This window comes from Esox lucius, chromosome 9, assembly GCF_011004845.1.
Source record: "Esox lucius isolate fEsoLuc1 chromosome 9, fEsoLuc1.pri, whole genome shotgun sequence".
In the NCBI taxonomy this organism is placed as follows: Eukaryota; Metazoa; Chordata; class Actinopteri; order Esociformes; family Esocidae; genus Esox; species Esox lucius.
In genome coordinates this window covers 12,383,860-12,406,243 of record NC_047577.1, presented here as the reverse complement: position 1 = coordinate 12,406,243, position 22,384 = coordinate 12,383,860, and the positions used below count along the sequence as shown (strand labels likewise).

Below are 22,384 nucleotides of genomic sequence, written 5' to 3'. Positions count from 1 at the left end.
GTCTTTGTGGGTGCGTGCCCTCGAAGAGTGAGTGTCCTCGGTGGGTGGGTGTCCTTGGTGGGTGAGTATCCTCTGTGGGTGGGTGTCCTCTGCGGGTGGGTATCCTTGTGGGTGAGTGTCCTCATGTGTGGGTGTCCTTGGTAGGTGGATGTCCTCGTGGGTGAGTGTCCTCAAAGAGTGAGTGTCCTCGGTGGGTGAGTGTCCTCGGTGGGTGAGTGTCCTCGGTGGGTGAGTGTCCTCAGTGGGTGGGTGTCCTCGGTGGGTCGCTGGGCCTTCTAGATATCTCCAGATAGTATCCTACATGCTGGGCCCCCTAAATATCTCCAGATAGCGTCCTACATGCTGGGGCCCCTAGATGTCTATAGACAGGATCCTGCATTCTGGGCCCCCTAGATATCTCCAGACAGGGTCCTGTATTCTGGGGCCCCTAGATGTCTCCAGACAGGATCCTGTATTCTGGGCCCCTTAGATGTCTCCAAACAGGGTCTTGCATGCAGGTCCCTGTCTGCAAGTATATAGATAGTCTCCAGTCTTGTCTGAAATTGTTCACATTTTTTTAAAGACTACTGTGTCAGGGAAAATGACCTTTAAACAAACGAGAAGCAGATTGCCAGCATCTGGTGTGGTCAATACATTGCAGACATCAGGCAGTTATTGAAGGCAAAGGACATGACCAACAAACACATACTGTAAGCTTTTTGTACTTGCATACGTGAAAAAAAATACACGTTTAACGTCTGCTGTTCTAAATCTAATTGTTTAAAATTGTGGTAGATCATGTTTATTTTGCTATAATTACTATAATTAATGAAACCCTCATTTTGATACATCCAATTATTAAAACTTGATATACATCTTATTATTGCTATGTCTGAAAATAGCAAATATTTGCATCTTTTAGAAAGTTTTCAGTTCTAATAACCATTTTAAAACTGTCCAAACGTAGGATAATGCATAAAAAAAAACAGTTCTGCATACCCTACCACACAAAAGAAAGTAAAAGCGTAGAAGTTATGATTGGACCCCAAGCCTGATACGTAGTCAATCACATGACACGACGCGGAAGTCGATGGCTTTTGTTACGTTGTTTGCAGTCAGTGTTGCAGTTCAGCAGTAATACTGTACGAGTCTGTAACTTGTAACTTGTGTAGCGAACTAGTTCAACTGGAGTGGTTTAAACAGTTGTATCTTGTAGCACGACGAGTGTATCCCGGTCTTTCCAAAATGCTTAATGCACCTGCTGCCGAGAGGAATAAGGAGCCCATCCTTGCCGTGCTTCGTGAGAGTGTGGATACTGCTAAATCGTTAAATGCGTTGGAGATATCGTCTGGTACGGGGCAACATGTCACGCATTTCGCACAGGGGTTACGAAATATCACCTGGCAGCCGTCAGAATACGACAGACAGTCTTTAGCCAGGTGAGCATATATACGTTTTTAGTTAGCGTAGGTATAACGGTTATGCGAGTCTGATCTGAATGGTGAACTTCTGCCTCAAATCCATACTGCTCTTTGACTACTAGGAATTGTTGAAAATAGTAGCCTAGGCCTAACGGTTTCCCCAGTACGCACGACCAACCATTGTTGTGGTTTTAAAGCCTGGACTACAATGAGAACAATCTCTTTTGTTCCCCCTACACCAGCATAGATGCATACAGAGCGCATCACAACCTGCCTAACGTGAAGCCCGCCATCCACCTCGACGCCTCTCTGTCCTGTGAGAACTGGGGGGGGATCCAGCCCGAATCCCTGGATCTGGTACTCAACATCAACATGATCCATATTTCTCCAATGGCCTGCACTGAGGTGAGCGCTGTGTGTCTGCCTGCCCCGTATGCATCGTGAACAATTAGATTCCTTTTCATTCTCGATGGTACACACTGTCAGTAATCATGCTTCTCTCCACACAGGGTTTGTTTCAAGGCGCGGGAGTCGTTCTGAAACCGCAAGGAGTTCTGCTGACATACGGAGTGTGTAGCCACGTTTAGACCAACGAAGGATTAAAAATAAATTATGCGTTATGCATGTATTCCCCACATGCGTCTAAATATTTAAAGGCTGCAGTGTGTGAACATGGGCCAGTGAATTTACATGTGCTCTGCTATTCTTTCCAGCCCTATGCACTGAACGGGCAGATCACCCCACAAAGCAACATTGACTTTGACCTTAGTCTACGGTCGAGGTAAGTGAGAACTACTCAGTATCTGACTATATATATATATATATGGCTGAATGTTTTACCTATTACACCCTCACATTATTGAAAGAAAACGACTCACACTGTTGATATCTGATAGGAATCCAGAGTGGGGCCTACGGGATGTAACACTGCTGAGGTCTATGGCAGAAAAGAGTGGCCTGTTCCTGGAGAAAATGGTAAGAAGCGAGAATTCCAATACGTGTCAGTTATTTTCAAGGTGAGTCAAATATTTTGTGACTTCTGACTCTGACCAACCAATACCCTCTTTTCAAGGTTGACATGCCTGCTAACAACAAGTGTCTTCTGTTCCGGAAAGAAAGTCTGGTGTGAAGAAGGCTTCTGACTACATCTGCGAGGTTCCATTCCAACATGACTCTCTTGTCTGTACAGGGTACAACAGGATGGACCAGCTATGGACCTTTTGTGTTGTTGAAAATGAACCTGAACTATCACTACGTTCCATGTGACGCTCCACAATCCCTCAAATACATGTTCACAAAAGTAGGCTTTTTTTTTCCCATACACGTGATTTATTATTTGCAAAACTTGGAAAACAATATGTAGGATATTATTATTTATTTTTTTTGCATGACACTTTCAAAAAAAAATTATCCACCAGCATGGAGGATCAATGAATAAGCATTCACTTCATATGAAGAGGAGGGCATTGAAGTTGTGGGATTTCAAGTTGATTCCCATTACACTACACCATAAAATATAGTACGATGAAAATTACAAATCACTTCAAAATAGTACAAATCACTGCAAAATAGTACAATAAATGTTACATTGAATAAAAAGGTTTTACACATTACAACTCACGTTTCATTTGAATAAATCATTTTGAATATTGGTATTTACGACTGTTTTTTATGTACAGCAATGGCATACATACAGTGCCTTTGGGAAGTATTCAGATCCCTTCACTTTTTGTTGTGAGATCAAAATAAAACTATTAGTCCTGAAAGGAAGCACTGTATTGGGTGAAAACAAGGTACTACTCATCACCTGGCTAATACCATCCCTTTGCAGCTGGAGGGCTGGAAGACTGGTCAGGATAAAAAAATTATGAACCCAGCCAAACACATTGAGGTCCTTGAAGAAAACACGATTCAGAGTGCATCGGAAGTCTGTGAATGTCCTTGAGTTCCCGGGCCAAAATCCACACTTAAGGAACCCCATTCGAACGTCTATGGATTTTGACCTGAAGATCGAAATTCACCCCTGATCCAGTCTGATGGAGCTTGGGAGGATTTTCAGGTTGCTTTAATGTTTAGGGTCCTTTATTGTTCACTCTATACATTAATGATCTCTGGCGCAAGCTGTCGCACACCTGCAGTCTGCAGTTCTAATTTCAACTATAAGAACATTAATTTACGATCTTAGGTTAGTGCTAAATGATAAAACTATATTATAAGTGCTATTTTCTATGTAGTTTGCAAAATCTATTTGAAATTACTACAGTAAACATTTCTGTTATAGAATAAGTACTTCCCTACAAATACATTAAGATTTGGTTTGTCTGTCTTTTAGAACACAGTTCTGAGTTGGTGAAGAAGATGAATATTAAAGTTTGTTTCTTTAACAGAAACAAATGTCTGTCGTGGGAAGCAGCTTTCATGTCCGTGTGAGATTACGGTTATGTGTGTGCAACAGCTTCTGGACTGAAATCACTGGACACTAGTCTGTCACTCAGTCTTGCATTTTCCCACACATTCTCTTTTCTATGATTCAGTTGGCTCGGCCAGTCTGACCTCAAGAAGGGACAGATATTGTCTGATGTTTTTATATAAGGCTGTGATGCTGAAACTACCTGATTAGCTAAATTATTCTAAATCAGTTGGAATAACAGTTAGCAAACACACTATCAATACTGGTTAGTCCTGGAGGTACCAAGAACCAAACGGTAAAATTGCTTTTGAATATCATGCCGCACACACACACATGCAGTGCTTTGCTTTATGTTTTAGTGCCTATGACGCAATTAAAGTGTCTGATTAACAAACATTTGATTGTTCATTGTGCTTGTTTTTCTTAATGTCTGTACTTCATATGTACATGAGTATGTGTTTCGATTCTTGCAGTACATGGCTCAGCTGTGAAAGAAACCCAGGTAAATAAAGGTAAAATAACATTTGTGAGAAAGTGCCCAAATCTAGGTATGCAATGCTGATAGAGACATTGTGGAAAAGACCTGCAGCTGTGATCGCTCCCAAAGGCCTAACCCTAACCCCTAACCCTATAAAGAACTGCCTTAAGGGTCTGAAAACCTATGTACCTGAGATAATTCTGTTTTTTATTTTCAATAAATTTGTACACGTTTCTAAAAAAACATGTTTTGGCTTTGTCATTATGGCGTACTGTGTAGATACATGTGGGGGGGGAATTATAAATTCAGTGTATAACACAAGAAAATCTGGAGAAAGGGAAGGGACTTGAATACTTTCCAAAGGCACTCTATGCGCATGCCATAAAATGTTTCTCAGAACCAACAAGACACCTTTTGGCATCTTGACTCATCCTAACCGCATTTACTGCAATAGAAATGCTCCCAGCTTGTCCTGAAACAAAATATTCCCAGCTAGCCCTAGTCCTGAAACCTCTGCAGCATCTCACAGGTCCTCTTCTCCAGCACCTCGTGGATCCTCTTCAGCCTCTTATCAGAGATGGGTCTGACGTAGCTGTCGGGCTGTATCACTGCCATGCCGTCCTTCACCTCACCCATGACCAGCAGAGCTCCCTCCTCCACGGTGATGTTGGGGCAGGGGCAGCTCCAGTCCATCTTGGCCAGGGTCACCTCCAGGTGTCCGGTGTTAAAGAACGCCAATCCCATCTTCTCATCGCGGAGGATTTCTTCAAGGCTAAATCGGGCGATGCCCGAGTCAAGGTCTTCAATCAGTTCCGTCAAGCGACCGACGATGGCGAAATCACTGCGGCACAAGCTTGGGACGATCTTCCCCTTGACACGGCACGCTTTGCAGGCCCGGCGCTTGGACTGCGGGCAGTTGGCCTCGCATTCCGTTTTGGAGCGGAAGCTGTTGCCGTTTCCCTGGCAACCGCCGTAGGCGAAGGCCTGGCATTGTTTCATGAGGGAGTTCCATGCCCATCTCGCCTCCCATCTCTTGCAGGGTCCCTGGACCGGGGGCAATGAGCAGACCCCCGTCCCCTCCCTCTGGCATGACGCACGGCACTCCTCGTAGGTCAGGAAGCGGTTGCGGCTGTCCTCACAGCCGCCGTTGGAGAAGGCCAGGCAAGTTCCTTGCTTGGCGTCGTAGTACCAGTCCACGTGCCGCTCGGCCGAGCATTCCCGCCGGTCCGTCTCCACCAGGCAGTCGGCGGGGGAAAAAGGCCGCCCCATGGCCATGCCAGCCGCCTCCGGGTCGTCCGAGAAGATGTCGTCCTCCGCGCGCCTGATGACAGAGAGAGGGTAGTCCGCCCGGAGGATCCCGCCGACGTTCCGTGCCACGCAGGTGTAGACGCCCGTGTCCCAGACCTGGGCGTTGTAGACGACCAGCTGCCCGATGTTGGTGATGACCACGTTGCCGTACATGCGATCGGGCCGCATGACCAGGCTCTCGCGTCGCCCGCTCTGCTTCTCCCAGGTCACGTCGGGCCGCGGGGCGCCCATCACGTCGCAGTGGAAGTTCACCGTGCCTCCCACGTACACCGACTGGTGGCCGGGGTTGGAGAAAAGCGTCGGGGGCATGTGGTTGTCCGTGGAGGACGTAGGCGTCGGGGTGGCTGTCATGTCCCAAGGCAGCGGACTCGTGTGAGGCCCGGATAAATGAAACCGACAGGTCACCACGGTTAGCGTCACGCCACGCACGCACGCCTCAGCGTCCATGTAACACCTGTTGAAGTATGTGAGGCCATCGGAGGCGCAGGTAAAGTTTGGCTCCTTCTCACAGCGGTCCTGGCACTTGCAGACAGGCTGGCCTTCCCATATGTCGCAGGTAGCCCCCTGCTGACTACAGACGAAGCCGTGGCATGTAGCGACGGGGCCCTCGTCTCCTTCGCCCTGGCCGTCTGGCGTGGCAGGGGTGCCGTCGGAGAAGCGGGCCGCCACACAGCTGAAGAGGCCACACACGTTGGTGCAGCACTTCTCAAAGCCGGCACAGTCCTGGGGATAAAACGAGACGTGCGTTTACTAAGACAAAATAAAACGCATAGTATGTTTTAATACAAACATAGCGAGTGGTAATTTAATACGCTTACTTTGAACATGATTGGCAATTGACAGAAATGTTTTTAAAATAATACAAAATATATATATATATATATCTTTGGAGTATTGCATTTTATTTATTATGGAAAAACAAGTATCCAAATGTTAAATGTCGTATTTACATCACAGCTTTTAATAATCCGAGCCACATGTGCTTCATATTTATTTATTGATTGCCCTCTTCAGTTCTGAGCAGAGGTTTTCATGGGGTTCATATATGGAGACTAATGATTTTATGTGTGTGTGTGTGTGTGGGGGGGGGGGGGGGGGGGTTGTAAACCCTAATTGCTTCCCAGTTTGTTGCTGTACATGAGTGTTCTCAGTCAACTTACCTGGTATAACAGTAAAATATTTTTCAACAAGCTTGCTGTCATATACCATTTGCAGTGTTTGTGTGGGGGCAAACCGAAGGGGCAAATATTCTATCTGGGGGGGCAATGCCCGGCTTTTCCCCCATAGACCCGGGCCTGAGCCGCAAAACAGCAAACATCCATCACTGTATTATATAGTATTTATAGCATTTGCATTGTTGATCCACCCAACAGCATAAATACCATAGATATCTATTTTGTTTTGCCTAGTTCCAGTTCAGTAAACAAAACTCCAGTACATACACATTAGAGGGTCCTCTTAACAAAGGCTCACATTAAAAACATCTCATCTGCATAGGGCTGGCATCTAATTGTGGAACCTATGTGATCCCAAGATGCCACTAAATTCAGTTGATATTGGAGTTGTACTGTATTTTCCTGTATGGGAACACTTGTCCACTACCAGGAAAGTTTATCACTGTTCCAGTGTGTTCAAACGTCTTCGTTCCAGAAATGTTCTCTGTTTGTAATTTGTGAGGTTGTCCATGGGGATGGACAAATGGAGTTTACAGGCATACCTAATTTGTATACTCCAGTGAAACAGGAAGCCACATGGAATGTCACAACAGTTAATTTGCTGAGATTAACTTTAAAACGTTGACTATTTATGCAGATAAACGGATTGTCGTACTCCAGTGAAGCAAGAAGCCATATTGAAACCATAGAACACCAAAACATAGTTACTTTGCTGAGAAAAACTTTTTTTTAAAGAATCCACAGTAAACGTTTTGTTTTATTATTGAAAATATTGCACGGATGTGTCAATTATTGTATCTATTTGTTATGTTTATTAATAAATGGCTAATAAATCTATATTTGACGGAAAATGTATTAGTATAAAATTATATATTTTACCAGGTCCATAGCTTAGAATAAGCCTCGGTATTTGTAGCCTATTAACTTTATCAAAGGGGTTAATAGTTTCCTTACAAGGTTGTCACTGCCAAAACAAAAACACGGAAAATGTACTTACCTCGTCAACTTCACATTCCCGTTCGCAGGTGCTTTGTGCGTCAACCCAGAGGTTGGCATTCAGCTTGTTAGGACAAACTCCTGGGTGTTCCACTTTGGAGTTTGCGAGGCTTGCACTTAAAGCTTGCAGTGGAAATGTACATAGGAAAACCAAAATCACAACTCCGAACACAGCGACGCGTCCACGTAAATGTCCTGGCGAAGAAGTAAGTATTTTTGGCAGTTGTGCATCCTTGCCATCTCCAACCACCGTCCGACGGTTGAAGGAAGTTCTATTCATATTAAATATGTATGTCATCCATCCATCAACTAATTCCATAACTGCATTTCAGTTCCTGAAGAAAAACGTTGGCTACATCTCGTTGAAATGTCGCCATTCGTTTTGTGCGTAACCCACCTGGGTACCGGTAGCAATTTGTTTCGCGCTGTTGAGAAACCGTCAAAATACAGATTAATGCATTGTCCAACTAAAAGCCCTTCCCCAGCACTGGACATTTATTCGGCAGTTAGCACTCAAAGCGAAGAAAATTCGCGCTTTAGGAGTTTCACTGTTCACCATATATTTTACAAATCAACAAAACTCACAATTTAACAGAAAACTGGGTATAATAGCCCCATATCTATCTTTCCGGAGACTCACACGGCATGTGGAGTAAACTCACTCCAGTAGAAGGAGAGTGTGTGTGAGGGAGGGAGAGAGAAAAGCAATATCGGTGTTGGCGTGACCGCCCTCGTGGTTGTTCAGTGTCTAAAACGTTTATGAAGGAGCACTATGCGCTAAGCAACTGGACAAACATTGTAAAGACTTCAAAGGAATGGTGATAGGGTCATGTTGTCAAGCTGTACCAACAACCAGGCACTGGGCGAAACATTCCGGTGACAAATTCATAGATGTTTCATGCGTCCAGACAATTTTATAGAAGTGCTGCACATAAATTGGTTATTTAGAAGCTGTAGGTTGCAGGTCAATTAATGTCCACAGCCAAACTGAAGTAGGGCCTAACTGACCATTCCGGTGAATACAGCTAGAAAAAAATAACTTACGCAACGGATAGGAAAAGTCAACACAAATACAACACTTATTTATTTCGGATGTTAATAACATATGTATTCAATATTAAATAAGCCATGAATATACATCCTAACATTTCTTTAAAGAAATGAAATGGATTCATCTAGGCTCAGGACATTGGCAGAACTGTTAAACAAAAATGAATCCTCAAACCGATTCTGCAAACAGGCAAAAAACGTTTTTATTTTACGTTTGGCTGTGTTCAACTCCAAGTCTAGACGCGTCGGTAAGTTTACAGCGATCGGTCATTCACACAAACCTCAGAGATGCCACGGTCAGGTGGGAAGACGTAAATCGCCGCATTTTCAATGGTGTGTGACCCATCTTTGTCTCGACCTGACTTAAAGCGTCTCAAAGGGCTCTGAGAAGCAAACTCCCTCGCTTTTCATTGAAATTGACCCTTCAACCTTCGCGTGACTTTTGACCGCCGACATTCAGCGCTACGGCTGGACGGAAAGGACGTGAGCAAGGTCCGGGTGCTGGACGAACCAATGACACCACGGCAACTAATCAATTCAGAAATCCCACGGTTTTTATGCACTTGAGCATGATACAGACAGCCAAGGACAATGGGAAACAAAAAATTCCCACCGCTTTCTCAGTGACTTGCCAAAGCATTGAATAAGCAATATCACAAATATAAAAAAATCACATTAAAGAAAACTTCTTTGCCAAAATGGATGAACATGTGCTATTCAGTAATAATCTGCATTGTTGAATGAATAAATCAGTGTCGTTTGCTGTCATTTATCTTTTATTTAAGGAAAATAATTGCATTCCTGGCAAATACCAGCCCAGAAAGTTTCAAAACCATTCATCATTGTTACAATCAACCCAGCAGCTTATAACATATACAGGTAGTGCTTATTATAGAAATAATGATTATGTTCCTTTTTAATTGTATAAAAGGGCATGTAAACAGAAAAACATCATGCATCTGTTCTCCATTCTCTTGCATTGAGCGTAGACCAGGAATGTCTCAGTGTAAATATATTCTAATAATTTGTCCCTTTAAAAAAAATTGATACCACAACACATTAGAATGTTATTTACATTCATTAAAATAATTGTGTAAAAAATATTTTAGATATCAACCTTAAATTTGATATGACTTTTCTGACTTTGGAATGTGCTTCTTGTGGAGAAATTGAAGTTTCCCAGAGACCAAAGTTAGTAAACCAAGGGACATGTTAACCTAACCACCCATTCAACAAGGTAAAGAAAGAAGACATTTTAGCCGTTGCTGCATTCCCCAAATTGATACTTCAACCTAAATCAAAATTCCAGTAAAAAATTAAAATAAACTAGGTATGTATTGGTTATTCAAAAGAATACTCAGGGGTCGAAGGGCCATGGTTGAGCAAACAGATTTCAATCAACACATGATTTCACCACTGGTTTTCCATGCTTCCTGTTCAGCATTGAAATGCTAACAGAGAGGGAAAGCTTGTCTGAATGAAAACCAGTGCAATCTACAATGGCCCTTTGCGAAACAGCTTGACCCTATTGGCTTCTAATTGATCATTTAAGCACAGACCAGACTGGTGTTAGACATTCTGGAGCCACACAGGACAATGACCCAAGTCAATAGACTATGTGCAAAGGAGGTGGATGGGAACCATTAACTGTCCTCCAGAACATTCAAAAAATTAAAATCTGTCTCATTGTAGAGATCTTAAAGAAAAAATACATATGGCTGGAAGCTTCAACACTTTATGTATTACATTTTTGGGCAAATGTGCGTGAAATTTTAAACATATGAATAACTGAATCAGTGTTCAATCTGAGCCACTTCAAACTGGTGTCATGATCATTGGATGCCTAACAGAAGAAAACTGACTGAAGGGAGAAGACAACCTGACAAACGTTTCAAATAGGAAACATTTCTGCTGCAAAATGTTTGATCTTATTGCATGCATGCCCTCATGAACGCCCGCTCCGGTTATTCACATCTGAAAATAGGGATAAGGTCAAATGCGTTTCTATTAAGACACACAACAATACAAACCCAAAAAACTCCCAACTCCCAAAACATTCACGAAAAAAGCCCAAAGAGTTCAGTGCAAAACAGCAGCATGTACGAAGAAATCTTAAAAAAATCAACATACACCGCGAGTCGGTTCCGTTAAGAGGGTCGTGTTCGGAGTCCTCGCGCTCGTTTCTAGTGTTGACGGGCAGAAGACATCACAGCCGCCATCAGTCACGTTGGCTGGGGACCAAAAGATGGACACCTGGAGCCCAGAGACTGAATAGGCGAAGTGCCAACCTCACTCCAAGCTCTCAGCGTGGGATGTAGAGGCCATGCAGCTATGTTTTGTAGCCCCCTGGGGGCTCTGTAAGCCTCGACACCGATACTGTTGGCACTATGGGGGGGTGGGGGGGGGGCCCTTCACGCCCCTTCCCCGACCCACTAGGTTATCTTACAGTTGCTCTTGCTGCTGGTGCCCTTGGGAGGGCTCTGGGGCGGTTTGAAAGACTTTGATCGTTTGAGGCTGTTGGCCTTGCTGCCGCCGCCGCTCCCGCCGCCGCTGCCGGCCGAGCCGCCGGCCACCGAGTAGGAGCGTCCGTGCATCATGACGGCGTTCATGCCGTTGGCCATGGAGAAGGACTTGAGGTGGGACTTGATGGCCACGGGCAGCGGGAGCTTGTCGATGAGGTGGACCGGCGTGCAGGAGACGATGGCCCGGCAACACAGGTCCTGGAGGCTGAAGACTGGGAACGCGGGATGGAAGAATGCGTTGGCGGGATTAATTGTTTGGTTTCATCAATTCACTTCTCGATACAAATTAATCTGACTCGTAGCTGCATTCGCTTGCACGTGATTATTAGCGTTCATTAAAGTGCAAGGGTCGGCGACGCACACAGAGTTCACAGGAGGGGTCTACTGTCATGTTTAGGCTCAATTCAACTGTGATGATCACATTTAGCAGTTCATCTGTGTAATGCCGCGTCATGCTTAATGAAATATTAGAATTTTTTCCCCCTGCTGCTTGTGGAGGTAACACATGGCCAAAAAGCAAAATAAAATATTTTTGCAATATGACCTTGTGGCTAAGGAAACTATTTAAAACCGTTCACGCTAGGACTTGAAAAACAAAGCATTTTGCACAATCCTGATCCTATATAATTAACAAAAAAGCTAAAACCAGGAACTGCTGCTACTTTACAATCAGGTAATTCTCCACGGACCTTGACAGATTCTCATCAGTTAAACTGTCCACGAGAGAGTAACTCAGATTATACTGCCCATCCGTGTCGGCTCACCTCTGTTGGGCCTCCAGAACTTCTCCATTCCGTGCCTCATCAGGACGATTCGGGACAGCTCCGTGAACGACTCGATGACGTTGAAGTTGCACAGCGGGCTGACCTCGAAGAACGTCATGCCGTTCTTCTCCGCGTACGCTCGGGCCTGCTCCGTGGGCACCTGCCGCTTGAAGGCTAAGTGGAGCCGGTTACCCACCAGGATCCTCGGCACCCCCGGTGCATGCTGGGGGAAGAGGACAGAGAGGGGAGAGTTAGAACGAGCTATTGAGGGGAATATTCGGTATGCTTGAGTAATGTTGCTTTTCCTAACGACTTGATTCCTTTCAACACCAAACACAGTCAGATTATTATCCCCGGAAAGCCATCTGAAAAACAAGGGACGTAACCAGTGAGACTGACCTCATCGATTTCCCGGATCCAGCGGTCGATTCCGTCAAATGACCAGCCGTTTGTGATGTCATAAACCAACAGAATTCCCTGTGAGTTGGGATCACAAGCATCATCAATCAACGGGCCTGGTTTCACATACATGTGTAATGAATTTTTTTTGATACTGAACTACTTGTATATTTGAATTGTTATTTATTTTAATGTGGCTAAAATGAAAAAATTAAGTGGGATATACTGAACCACGGTATTAACATTCAGCATTAATAATACAGGAAATACTATTACAACAAATACAGAGTTGCTCAAAAGAGCATGATCTATTGGTGTATGTCCTACTGCATCATGGGTAATATCTGACCAAGGATGATCCATTGGTATATGTACTATTGCATCATGGGTAATATCTGACCAAAGATGATCCATTGGTGTATGTCCTACTGCATCACGGGTAATATCTGACCAAGCATGATCCATTGGTGTATGTCCTACTGCATCACGGGTAATATCAGACATGGGATGGTCCATTGGTTCATGTACTACTGCATCATGGGTAATATCTGACCAGGGATGGTCCATTGGTGTATGTACTACTGCATCATGGGTAATATCTGACCAGGGATGGTCCATTGGTGTATGTACTACTGCATCACGGGTAATATCAGACATGGGCTGGTCCATTGGTGTATGTACTACTGCATCACGGGTAATATCAGACATGGGATGGTCCATTGGTGTATGTACTACTGCATCATGGGTAATATCTGACCAGGGAAGGTCCATTGGTGTAGGTACTACTGCATCATGGTTAATATCTGACCAGGGATGGTCCATTGGTGTATGTACTGCTGCATCATGGGTAATATCTGACCAGGGATGGTCCAGTGGTGTATGTACTGCTGCATCATGGGTGCAAGCTGTGTGACATTGAATATCTTAATAAAAACAATAGGTTTTCACACTCAATTGCAAAAACAATACAATAACATACAGATATATTATCCTGTTACCTGCCTCATTCCAATTATACTTTTCATTTTCCAATTTGACCCTGTTTTTCTCTACTTCTACCATGATATCCAATTCACTATTATGGACTTGCTCCATCGCGCCTGCACGTTAGAGAGAATCAAAGATTGAGACGTAGGCCTAACCTGGGCACCGACAGATTTGCTGCAACCGGGATTTTAACTCGATCGACCAATCACAGATATGAATAATCTTTTAAAGCGTTTTTATTGGGACTCACCTGTGCACCGCGTGAATATGATCTGAAGATGGTGCAAAAACGACCCTGCCCCGAGGTATCCCTGTTGTTGGACAAAAATTATGAACATTATTTCAAGGCCAGATGTTAAGATGTTTTTTATCACTAGCCATGTTCTAATTCATACATACCATAACTCTAACTTGACTCTTCTACCATCCAGCAAGATAGTCGTGGTCTTGTAATCGATCCCTAAGAATAAAAACACTATAACAAATCAAACTTTGGGTCTGTAGAAGTTTTCGCCTTTTGTTGAAAAACATGCTTGACAGGCTTGTTAAACTGAGGCTGAAGCCAGTTTACTTTCAGATTAACGTTAGATACAATTTAATATTTATTAAGGCAGATAAACATGTATACGAATGTATTCTATGGAAGCTAGCTATATGCGCTCACCACTGCTGTATGCATAGGGGGACTCCATTGATCCGTCCTGAAGACTGTCCAGAATCTCCCCTTTCCCCACATCACTGTCTCCAACCAGAAGGAACTTCAGGAGGTAATCATAACTTTTGACAGGGCTGCCCTGGGAAGCCATCGTCCCACGCATTGGTACTATATTTAGACCCAGTTTGGCGATAATTAATGTTCCAATGCTGTGGATGGGAGAACCTTGTTTCGTGGAATACCGTGAAAAATAAATAGCGAAGGTCTCGAGTTCAATGACAACGTTGTTTCCTCCAATATACTGTGACACTAGCAGCTGTGTCACGCACTAAACAGGTGGAGTATTACCATTACTTAGCTAGAATAAACCTCCTGCACAAATTCCATTGTTTTCTTTAAAATGCATTAGCTATCTAGCTTGCTAACTACCCTTTCTTATTTAGTAACGTTATACAGCACAGCATAAAAAAAGCATTAAAATATATACCATCCCATGCTAATAGCTTGCTTGTTGTCAGCAACAACAACCATATTGTACTGTCTGTAGCATATAACCTACCCGAGACGAATACAAAAAATCATCTTACTGTGAGCCATTCTAATACCACGTAAAATGTTAACGCAAAACGAAATGCTTCGCAGTTACCCAGCCCCAAAATAAATAGAAAATACGCGTCTTCGAGTTACGCTAGCTAAGCAAAATGCGAATAACAGCGACCTCGCTTCCGCCTTCACTAGCGTCAACATCCGAGATCATTCTTCTTTTTTGGTGTATTTAGGTTCACAATCAAATGTTTAGGTACATTTCTCCACCTATTGTCCTGAAGAGAGTGGTTATTAACAGTTTCCTGACTTTAAATAATAAACCCATAACCTAAATAATTCTACCTAATTCTGCACAGCTATGACAATAAGAAATAGTAAAAAAATATATATATTTAATTTCGTGAATGAGATGAGACCTATAGATGTTACAGGTGAAATGTGTCATGTGATTATCTTTTAGTGGAAGTTGATTGGTCAGTTTTGCCACTGATTGACATGTTGAGCACAGGTGTTATCTGGATGCTGTAGCTAATATATAAAACGCACACAGTTATTTAATCCAGTTTGTAAAGCAAGAATAAATATTGTTTTAAACTACTACTTGAGAATACTAAAATGGTGATGAAATTGGCCTTGGTGTTTTTGCTCATGGGTTATTATCGGAGCTCAGCCAATGCTTTTTCTCAAGATGGAGCAGAGTATGACCCATTTGTGGAGGGATTGTTATTGGATGATGTGTCCCCCAATCTTGCTTCCCAATCATCAAATAATTCTCAGATTTTACCAAAATCTGTCCGGCAGAGTCTGAGCGGAAGTCACCGGCCTCACAGTTTATCAAACTACCTGAGGCTACCCGAATCAGTAGCTATTTCTGCTTCTGAAGACCTAACATACCTCTTTAAGCCTGAAAGGAATGCAAGGCCGCTGCCTAATTGGGTCAAGAACATCCTGCTGGTCACTGCACCTCCTATCACAGCTCCGACTCGCAGCCACTGGATAGAGATTATGTGTCACATTGACCGGATGGCTGTGAGAATCAGAAAGCGTGTCTTCACCAACCCCAAAGCCTGGAAGTACATCAAACTCAAGAGCTGCCCGGTTAACCAAGCTGTCACTGACGCTGAGCACTACAAATTTGATTTTTACCTCAGTGGTTGTGGCATGGAGCTAGAGGTTTGTTATCAATACCGTGATAGAAATACCATCCCGTCTTGCTGTATGCAGTGTGTGTGTGTGTGTGTGTGTGTGTGTGTGTGTGTGTGTGTGTGTGTGTGTGTGTGTGTGTACGTACGTACGTGTGTACACCAATGAGGTCCTGTCGAAAGGCAGTGGTGTGAAGGCCAAAGAGAAGATTTAATTTCTATAGCTAACATGTTTTGAGTTGGTTCAGATGAGACATGCCGGTGTGTGGTCAATGTTTCTCCTGTTCTAGAGCACACCCGATCGTGTTTACTACTCCACTGTCTTAAAATATGAGCCAAAAGTCACTGGCAGTATCATAAGGGAGTTGCCATTCTCTGTCCCCCTCGAATGCAGCTACAACCGGTAAGAAACAACAGCTTTTCACCTCCACATTAATGATTTCCAAACTAGCATATCCTAGGAATTGCCATATTAGTTTGCTGATTCGGGTATTAGTGTCTGACTAACATTAGCATTTTCTGTAGCTTCCATCGCTCCTACAAGGTTGGTTTTCAGCCTCGTTTGCATGGAAGAACACTCTTCAGGGCCTTCAAAGCAAATGTCGGAGTCACAATCACACCTCATGACAGTGAGTTGACCAAAAGAGAGGGGGGGGGGGGGGTCGACAGCTTTGGCTTTCTGCTGTTACAGAGCCTTGACTCATTATTTTCTCTAGGCTTCTGGAATGAGCTACCTGCAGGTTCAACCTATCCCCTGGGAAAACCCATGTACTTTGAGGTCAAAGTCCCCACCAGTTCTAAAGATCAAATGGTGTATGTCAACAGCTGTTTCATGACCGCCGTCCCTGACGCTAGGGCTACTCCCAAATACACTGTGATCGACAACTACGGGTAAAATGTTATAGAACGCTTTTCTATCTTCCCACAACAGACATTTCACTTAACTCCATGGAAAGCATGTTTTGTCCATAGAGAAGGATCACAAACTCCTCCCCAAATTTCACATCGTGGCTTCTGAAAGCATGGGCCATGCCATTGAGGCAATAAATTACATAGTCAAATTAGTTTGAAATGCATACTGGGATTGGGGTGCTATACAACCAGCAGGGCCGTGGACTTCAATATTGAGGGGGTGACTGTGCATTGAACAACCCTGTCTTTTCCAGTTGCATGGTGGACGGCCTTAAAACAGACCAGTCGAAGTTCCTCTCACGGCCCAGCAGGACGTCTCTGAGGTTCACTGTCGGAGCCTTCGTCTTCAAGGAAATAGTCTATCAGAGACACAATACAGACATGACGGTAAAGTCCTCTACCTGTCCGACCGCGGTGTTTACTGCCACCGTCTCAAACCCGAGAATGCTTAATGAAACACGACCGTTTGCTATAGAAACTCTACATGCATTGTGAGATCACGATGGGCAGCGTGAGGCCAACTCCAAGTGCCAAGTCCTGCAACTACGACACGGAGACAGAAATGTGAGTCCACCAGGATGTTGTTAATCGGCTTTCCTTCCAAGGGGGGATCCGCACATGAAGGTTGACATCCTGTTCACTGTTGTAGGTGGCAGGAGCTGCATGGGGGCACCTCCGTCTGTACCTGCTGTGATGGCCAGTGTCCCTACCCAGAATCAGGTTAGTATAATGGGCTGGTTCACGACCGGGTCCGGTCTCCATGTCAGCTTTTTATATCAGACGGTTCAGGAAGTGGAAGTTGTATCAAGCAACTTATCTGGGGATATATCCATATTGTCAAATTCACTTACAGCAACAATTATGGTTGACACTGCTGAATTGCATTTTTACCAATGGTTAATTTTTACCTTAATCCTGGGAGCAATGCAGTGACCTAATAAAACCCTTTTGATTTCTTTGCAGCTCACAGGAACATGTTGACCAGTCATTTTTGGTCGATGGGGAGCAGTGGTTATGATGACTAACGTAGATGTTTCCAGCTAATGATGAGAACTCATTTAGGACAATGCTGTTGTGAGGAAGGATTAAATGACCAGTGGACCACATCAAATAAAGTTAAATTTTTTTAATGGGTGTGGAGAGTTTTTCAAAATGGCCACAATTAAGGCCCAGGTGGAACAAGTCTGTTGTATTCACATTTAAAGCACAACTGAAAATAATTTTGTCCGCAATTACACTTAGCATTACAGCATAGAACCCTCCACCCCTGAACATACCTAGTTTGAAAGCCATTTTGTAGCGCAGCAAAATATCATTAGATAATAGGCAAATGCTTACTCTGACCAAACATTTGATCTCCTCTAACCTATGGAATGGGTATTGATCTAGTTTTGGAAACTGGTAATGTGTATTCTAAATGAACCGTATGTCACAGCAATCTTTTATTATATCAGCACACTACACTAATACCAGTTGTTTAAAGTCTATATTAGCCATATTAGTTTCCCACATTTCAGATGCTTGTAAAATGTAAAAATGTATGATGCTTTATGAAGTTGAGGAAGTGCCAAGCAGAGGATGAGTAAGATTATTATTCTTGGACAAAGCAATAACAATGTCAATGTTCCACATACTCATGAATCAGCATAAAGCTGTTCCTGAGCATCTCTTGCAGGTGCTTTGCCGTCCGGGCGTAGCTGCCACTTTGTACAAAGTGCGGGTGGAAGAGGTTGACTGGCTTTGCCTCAGTGAAAACAGCGGGGAGCTTGATGTCACTTGGAACCAGCGGGTTTCCAATGAAGCTGTGGTGCAACGTCCTGCTTCGAAGGCTCTTTTCCAGGAAGCCCAGCATATCACGAAGCCTGTAGGACAGGAGTCCAGCGCTCCACTCTGAAGGCTCCTTAATCAGAAGCAGATGCATCAACACTGTTTTCAGGTGGTAGTCTTTGAGTATGAGGACACTTCTGCCTGTGAGCTCCATTTGCTTTTTGTGAAGCAAAGCTGTAATTTCGAAGCAGTGAATGTGGCACGGGTTTTCAGGCAGGTGATTGATTAGATACTTCAGGAAGCGGTTCTCATAGGTGGCCAGAGAAAGAATCCAGTCTGTGTCCAAAATGTTTTTGTAGGGATCGATGGTGAAATACGCGTCAGTGTCTTTGAGCTTTACCACAGGCCTTATGTTGAACGTAATAACCCTCCCTGATCGGAATCGGACTGAAAGTGCTCCAGCAAAGTCCATGTTGCGGAATTGTAACTCAAATTCGTATTTGTGGGATACCTGCTCCCAAGCTCTTCTAATAGCAGTCTGGAACCCTTTTGTGACCTTGGTTTTATTCAGGTATGGAGTGTTTTTTGAGCAAAGAGGACTATTCAATACATCAGTGACTTCCTGCGGTTTAATTTTATCATTGTCACAACACAGAAGGCATAGCATGTCATTTACTGTAGCATTGTGACATGGGCAACCATTTAGGCCCACATCGCCACTGACCACTTTCACTCTACCAAAGCCCTGCACTTCGGGTGGCATATAATCTTCATTATCCTGGTCACACCAGAGTTGAAACTGGAAACGCTGCGGCTCAAGTGGGGCAATGGGTACGATGACCTCACACACAAGGGAATTGGTCCCATCCTCTACCACATCGAAGTCCTCAGTGACTACACCTGCTTCTGCGTGGCCGCTCATGGCTTCCAGTAAGTCGTTAACGAATCCCTCCACAAACTCCCTCACTCTCCTGCTCTCGCCGGATGGGCCTTTGACATGTTTGTCATAAAAACGGTTCAGTGTGTCGCTGTCAGGGAGCAGAACTACGGAGGAGAGGTTTTTTATTACAGAGCCATCCTTCATATATTCATCAAAGAGCTCACCTGGATAAGGATTCTTCTGTGAGTTTCTCCTGAATAATTTAAAGAACCAGCGACTCAGACAGATGAGAGTGTATATGTTCCACAGGTACCAGATGGTGTCATGCTTCCCCCGGTGACGGTCGTCCTCTGGTGATTGGCTGAGAATCTGTGTCTCTTCCTGGTTTTTGTTAGACTGCTGTTGTGTAAGCCTTTTCTGGTCCTCTGATGACTTTCTGCGGATTGGCTGTAATTGCACTTCCTGTTGTGGGTTAGACAGTACTCGGCCTGTGAGATACTCTAACCTGTGTGATGGTTGAGTGTGAGACTGTACCTTGCCCACTGTTGAGAAGTTTTGCTCTTTGTCAGTTACATGTTCGCATATTTGTGAAAGCTTATGGTCAATGCAAAACGCTGCTCCTTCTCTTTTCTCTTGGGTATGTTTGTATTCGCTTGGAGTCTTTTTCAAGTCCTCTTGAGAATGATTCACATCGATTTCATTGATGTTTATGTCCACTATGTCAGGCTGATGTGGTTTTACATCAAGTTGTCGGTGTTTGCATTCAACGGGTGCTTCCTGTTGGGTTACCACTGGTGACACCTCCTGATTGATGAGGGGCACTTCCTGTTCTTTTTCCAGCTTTGCCCTTTGCTTCAGCAACCAAACCTCTCTCTCCTGCATGCCCATTGCGATGTCTTCCTCCTCAACCAAGGTCCATTCTTCTCTTGGGATGGGATACAGAAGACTGACTGCCACCACAAACACCCGGAGGATGATATCTTGCATATTTAACACTATTTCTGTTGAGTAGAATATGACACACAGTATGAGAAATGTAAATTTCTGTTCTAGGGTATCTAGCTATTCCTGATTTAATAACAATCGTAACGCTTGACAAACTTAATCCATGTTATTGAAAAGTAAGATTGATTATACCAAACATGCGCATCAATGTATATGATGAAAGGTGTTCACCTCAAGGTCACAATGTCAGTTAGAAAACATTAATAAATGCTACAGCGACTGAGAGACCTGTGAAGTGACTTCCTCATTGTCTCCAAAGCATCCACCTTTTGAATCATTCATTCAGCACACAAAATAAAATGATCGTGCAAAATAAAGTTAAAGAAAATGTGCAATAACACCTACCTCAAAAAAGCAGCCTATTTGTGCGCTTAATTATGCCTAGTAACAGTAATCGTGAATATACAGAAGCGGAAAAGAAACATTCTGCGCTCTCTTCCTATTTTAGTTGTAGCTTCATTTCCTGAGTACCCTGCCCATGTGCTCAGAGTGTGCAACACTTTCCTCTGCAATACATTCATGATGACATTTGCTAGAGCAAAATGGATAGCACACACTTCCTATAGTAATGGAGGGTTCCGCGCCAGTAGATACAAACGGCAGTACCAAATATACATTTGTGCTCAAAAATGTGCATACCCTTGGATAATTGGTTATATATGTACCATTTGTAAAGAAAGCATGTCTTTTATTTCTAATGGGATTCACAATCAACCGTAGGTCATTACAGAATGACACAATCATAAAACAAAAACATGGCAACAAAGAAAAAGATTTACTGACCCCTGTTCAAAAGTCTGCATACCCTTAGTTCTTAATGCTGTGTATTGCCCCCTTCAGCATCAATGACAGCATGCAGTCTTGTAACAGTTGTCTAGGAGGCCCCTGGATTCTTGCAGGTGGTAAGGCTGCCCATTCGTCTTGGCAAAATGCCTCCAGGTCATGCAAAGTCTTTGGTCGTCTTGCATGAGCCACACATTTGAGATCTCCCCAGAGTGGCTCTATGATATTAAGGTCAGGAGACTGTGATGGCCACTCCAGAACCTTCACCTTTTTCTGCTGTAACCACTGGAGGGTCACCTTGGCCTTGTGCTTAGGGTAATTGTTGTGCTGCAAAATCCAAGAGCATCCCATGCGCAGCTTTCGTGCAGAAGAATGCACATTTTCTGTTAGTATTTTCTGATAACATGCTGAATTCATCGTGCCGTCAATTTTCACAAGATTCCCTGTGCCTTTAGAGCTCACACACCCCCAAAACATCCGTGAGCCACCACCGTGCTTCACAGTGGGGATGGTATTCTGTTCACCCTAGGCCTTGTTGTGCTTATGGTTGTGACCAGAAAGCTCTATTTTGGTCTCGTCACTCCAAATGGGTATATTGTAACTGGGCTTTTTTGTGGTGTTGGCACAGTAACTGCAATTGCAATTTTAAAAGCCACAGGTGTGGAATATTCACCTTTAATTGCCATTTTCACCTGTGTGTCACCTTGTGTGTCTGTAACAAGGCCAAACATTCAAGGGTATGGAAACTTTTAATCCGGGCCATTTGGGTGATTTCTGTTATCATTATGATTTAAAAAGGAGCCAAACAAATATGTGATAATAAAGGGCTTCATATGATCACTATCCTTAAATACAAAATCTATTTTTTGCGTGATCAATCATATTTTCAAAATCAATGCCAACATTTTACAATTTCTGCCAAGGTATGCAAACTTGTGAGCACAACTCTACATAGAGATACATTAGTTAGAGTGGTTCTACTCAATAAAACATTTATTGTCTTGACATTGAGTGTCATGTATATCCAAAAAATACAGACATACTGTATATCTAAAGTAGAATGCAAGCACTTGGCCTATTTGCTCTTTTTCATAACAGGAAAACAACATTTGAACAAATCAAAGACAGAGAAACTTCTCTATTATGAACATTTTTTAATTTCAGAAGAGGAAGATGTGCAATAAAAGAAGAATAAATCCTGCAAA

At 43.5% G+C, this 22,384-nt stretch overlaps 5 protein-coding genes across 8 annotated transcripts; 2 read left to right on the top strand and 3 right to left on the bottom strand.

Annotated features, from left to right (window-relative positions):
• The first annotated feature begins 1,042 nt into the window (after window positions 1–1,042).
• Window positions 1,043–3,052, top strand: mettl26 (methyltransferase like 26). The gene is made up of 6 exons (XM_029122611.2): window positions 1,043–1,418; window positions 1,643–1,805; window positions 1,910–1,969; window positions 2,114–2,181; window positions 2,297–2,375; window positions 2,473–3,052. The coding sequence occupies exons 1-6, from the start codon at window positions 1,225–1,227 to the stop codon at window positions 2,527–2,529; spliced, it is 621 nt and encodes a 206-aa protein (XP_028978444.1). The 5' UTR covers window positions 1,043–1,224; the 3' UTR covers window positions 2,530–3,052.
• Window positions 3,053–3,156: 104 nt separating this feature from the next.
• On the bottom strand, window positions 3,157–9,380 carry wfikkn1 (WAP, follistatin/kazal, immunoglobulin, kunitz and netrin domain containing 1). Of its 3 annotated transcripts, none has more exons than XM_010872889.4 (3): window positions 9,099–9,380; window positions 7,769–8,192; window positions 3,157–6,319 (listed from the first exon to the last, which is right to left on the bottom strand). In XM_010872889.4, the coding sequence occupies exons 2-3, from the start codon at window positions 8,084–8,086 to the stop codon at window positions 4,787–4,789; spliced, it is 1,851 nt and encodes a 616-aa protein (XP_010871191.2). In that variant the 5' UTR covers window positions 8,087–8,192; window positions 9,099–9,380; the 3' UTR covers window positions 3,157–4,786. The 3 variants fall into 3 exon arrangements, with proteins under 3 accessions (XP_010871191.2, XP_019905017.2, XP_034149874.1); XM_020049458.3 differs by lacking the exon at window positions 9,099–9,380 and adding an exon at window positions 8,353–8,685; XM_034293983.1 differs by lacking the exon at window positions 9,099–9,380 and having other exon boundaries at window positions 7,769–8,685.
• A 192-nt stretch (window positions 9,381–9,572) lies between these two features.
• Window positions 9,573–15,047, bottom strand: LOC105012212 (ras-related protein Rab-40C). 2 transcript variants are annotated; one of them, XM_010872891.4, is made up of 6 exons: window positions 14,154–15,047; window positions 13,889–13,964; window positions 13,740–13,800; window positions 12,503–12,580; window positions 12,104–12,326; window positions 9,573–11,551 (listed from the first exon to the last, which is right to left on the bottom strand). In XM_010872891.4, the coding sequence occupies exons 1-6, from the start codon at window positions 14,305–14,307 to the stop codon at window positions 11,250–11,252; spliced, it is 894 nt and encodes a 297-aa protein (XP_010871193.1). In that variant the 5' UTR covers window positions 14,308–15,047; the 3' UTR covers window positions 9,573–11,249. The 2 variants fall into 2 exon arrangements, with proteins under 2 accessions (XP_010871193.1, XP_010871194.1); XM_010872892.4 differs by having other exon boundaries at window positions 13,889–13,949; window positions 14,154–15,043.
• A 160-nt stretch (window positions 15,048–15,207) lies between these two features.
• Window positions 15,208–17,865, top strand: zp3c (zona pellucida glycoprotein 3c). The gene is made up of 8 exons (XM_010872893.5): window positions 15,208–15,863; window positions 16,123–16,235; window positions 16,358–16,461; window positions 16,549–16,723; window positions 16,999–17,131; window positions 17,220–17,308; window positions 17,394–17,464; window positions 17,708–17,865. Exons 1-8 carry the CDS (start codon window positions 15,306–15,308, stop codon window positions 17,767–17,769), a joined length of 1,305 nt encoding a protein of 434 aa, XP_010871195.2. The 5' UTR covers window positions 15,208–15,305; the 3' UTR covers window positions 17,770–17,865.
• Window positions 17,856–20,876, bottom strand: LOC105012214 (inositol 1,4,5-trisphosphate receptor-interacting protein-like). The gene is made up of 2 exons (XM_010872894.4): window positions 20,742–20,876; window positions 17,856–20,392 (listed from the first exon to the last, which is right to left on the bottom strand). Exon 2 carries the CDS (start codon window positions 20,376–20,378, stop codon window positions 18,363–18,365), a length of 2,016 nt encoding a protein of 671 aa, XP_010871196.2. The 5' UTR covers window positions 20,379–20,392; window positions 20,742–20,876; the 3' UTR covers window positions 17,856–18,362.
• Window positions 20,877–22,384: the final 1,508 nt, after the last annotated feature.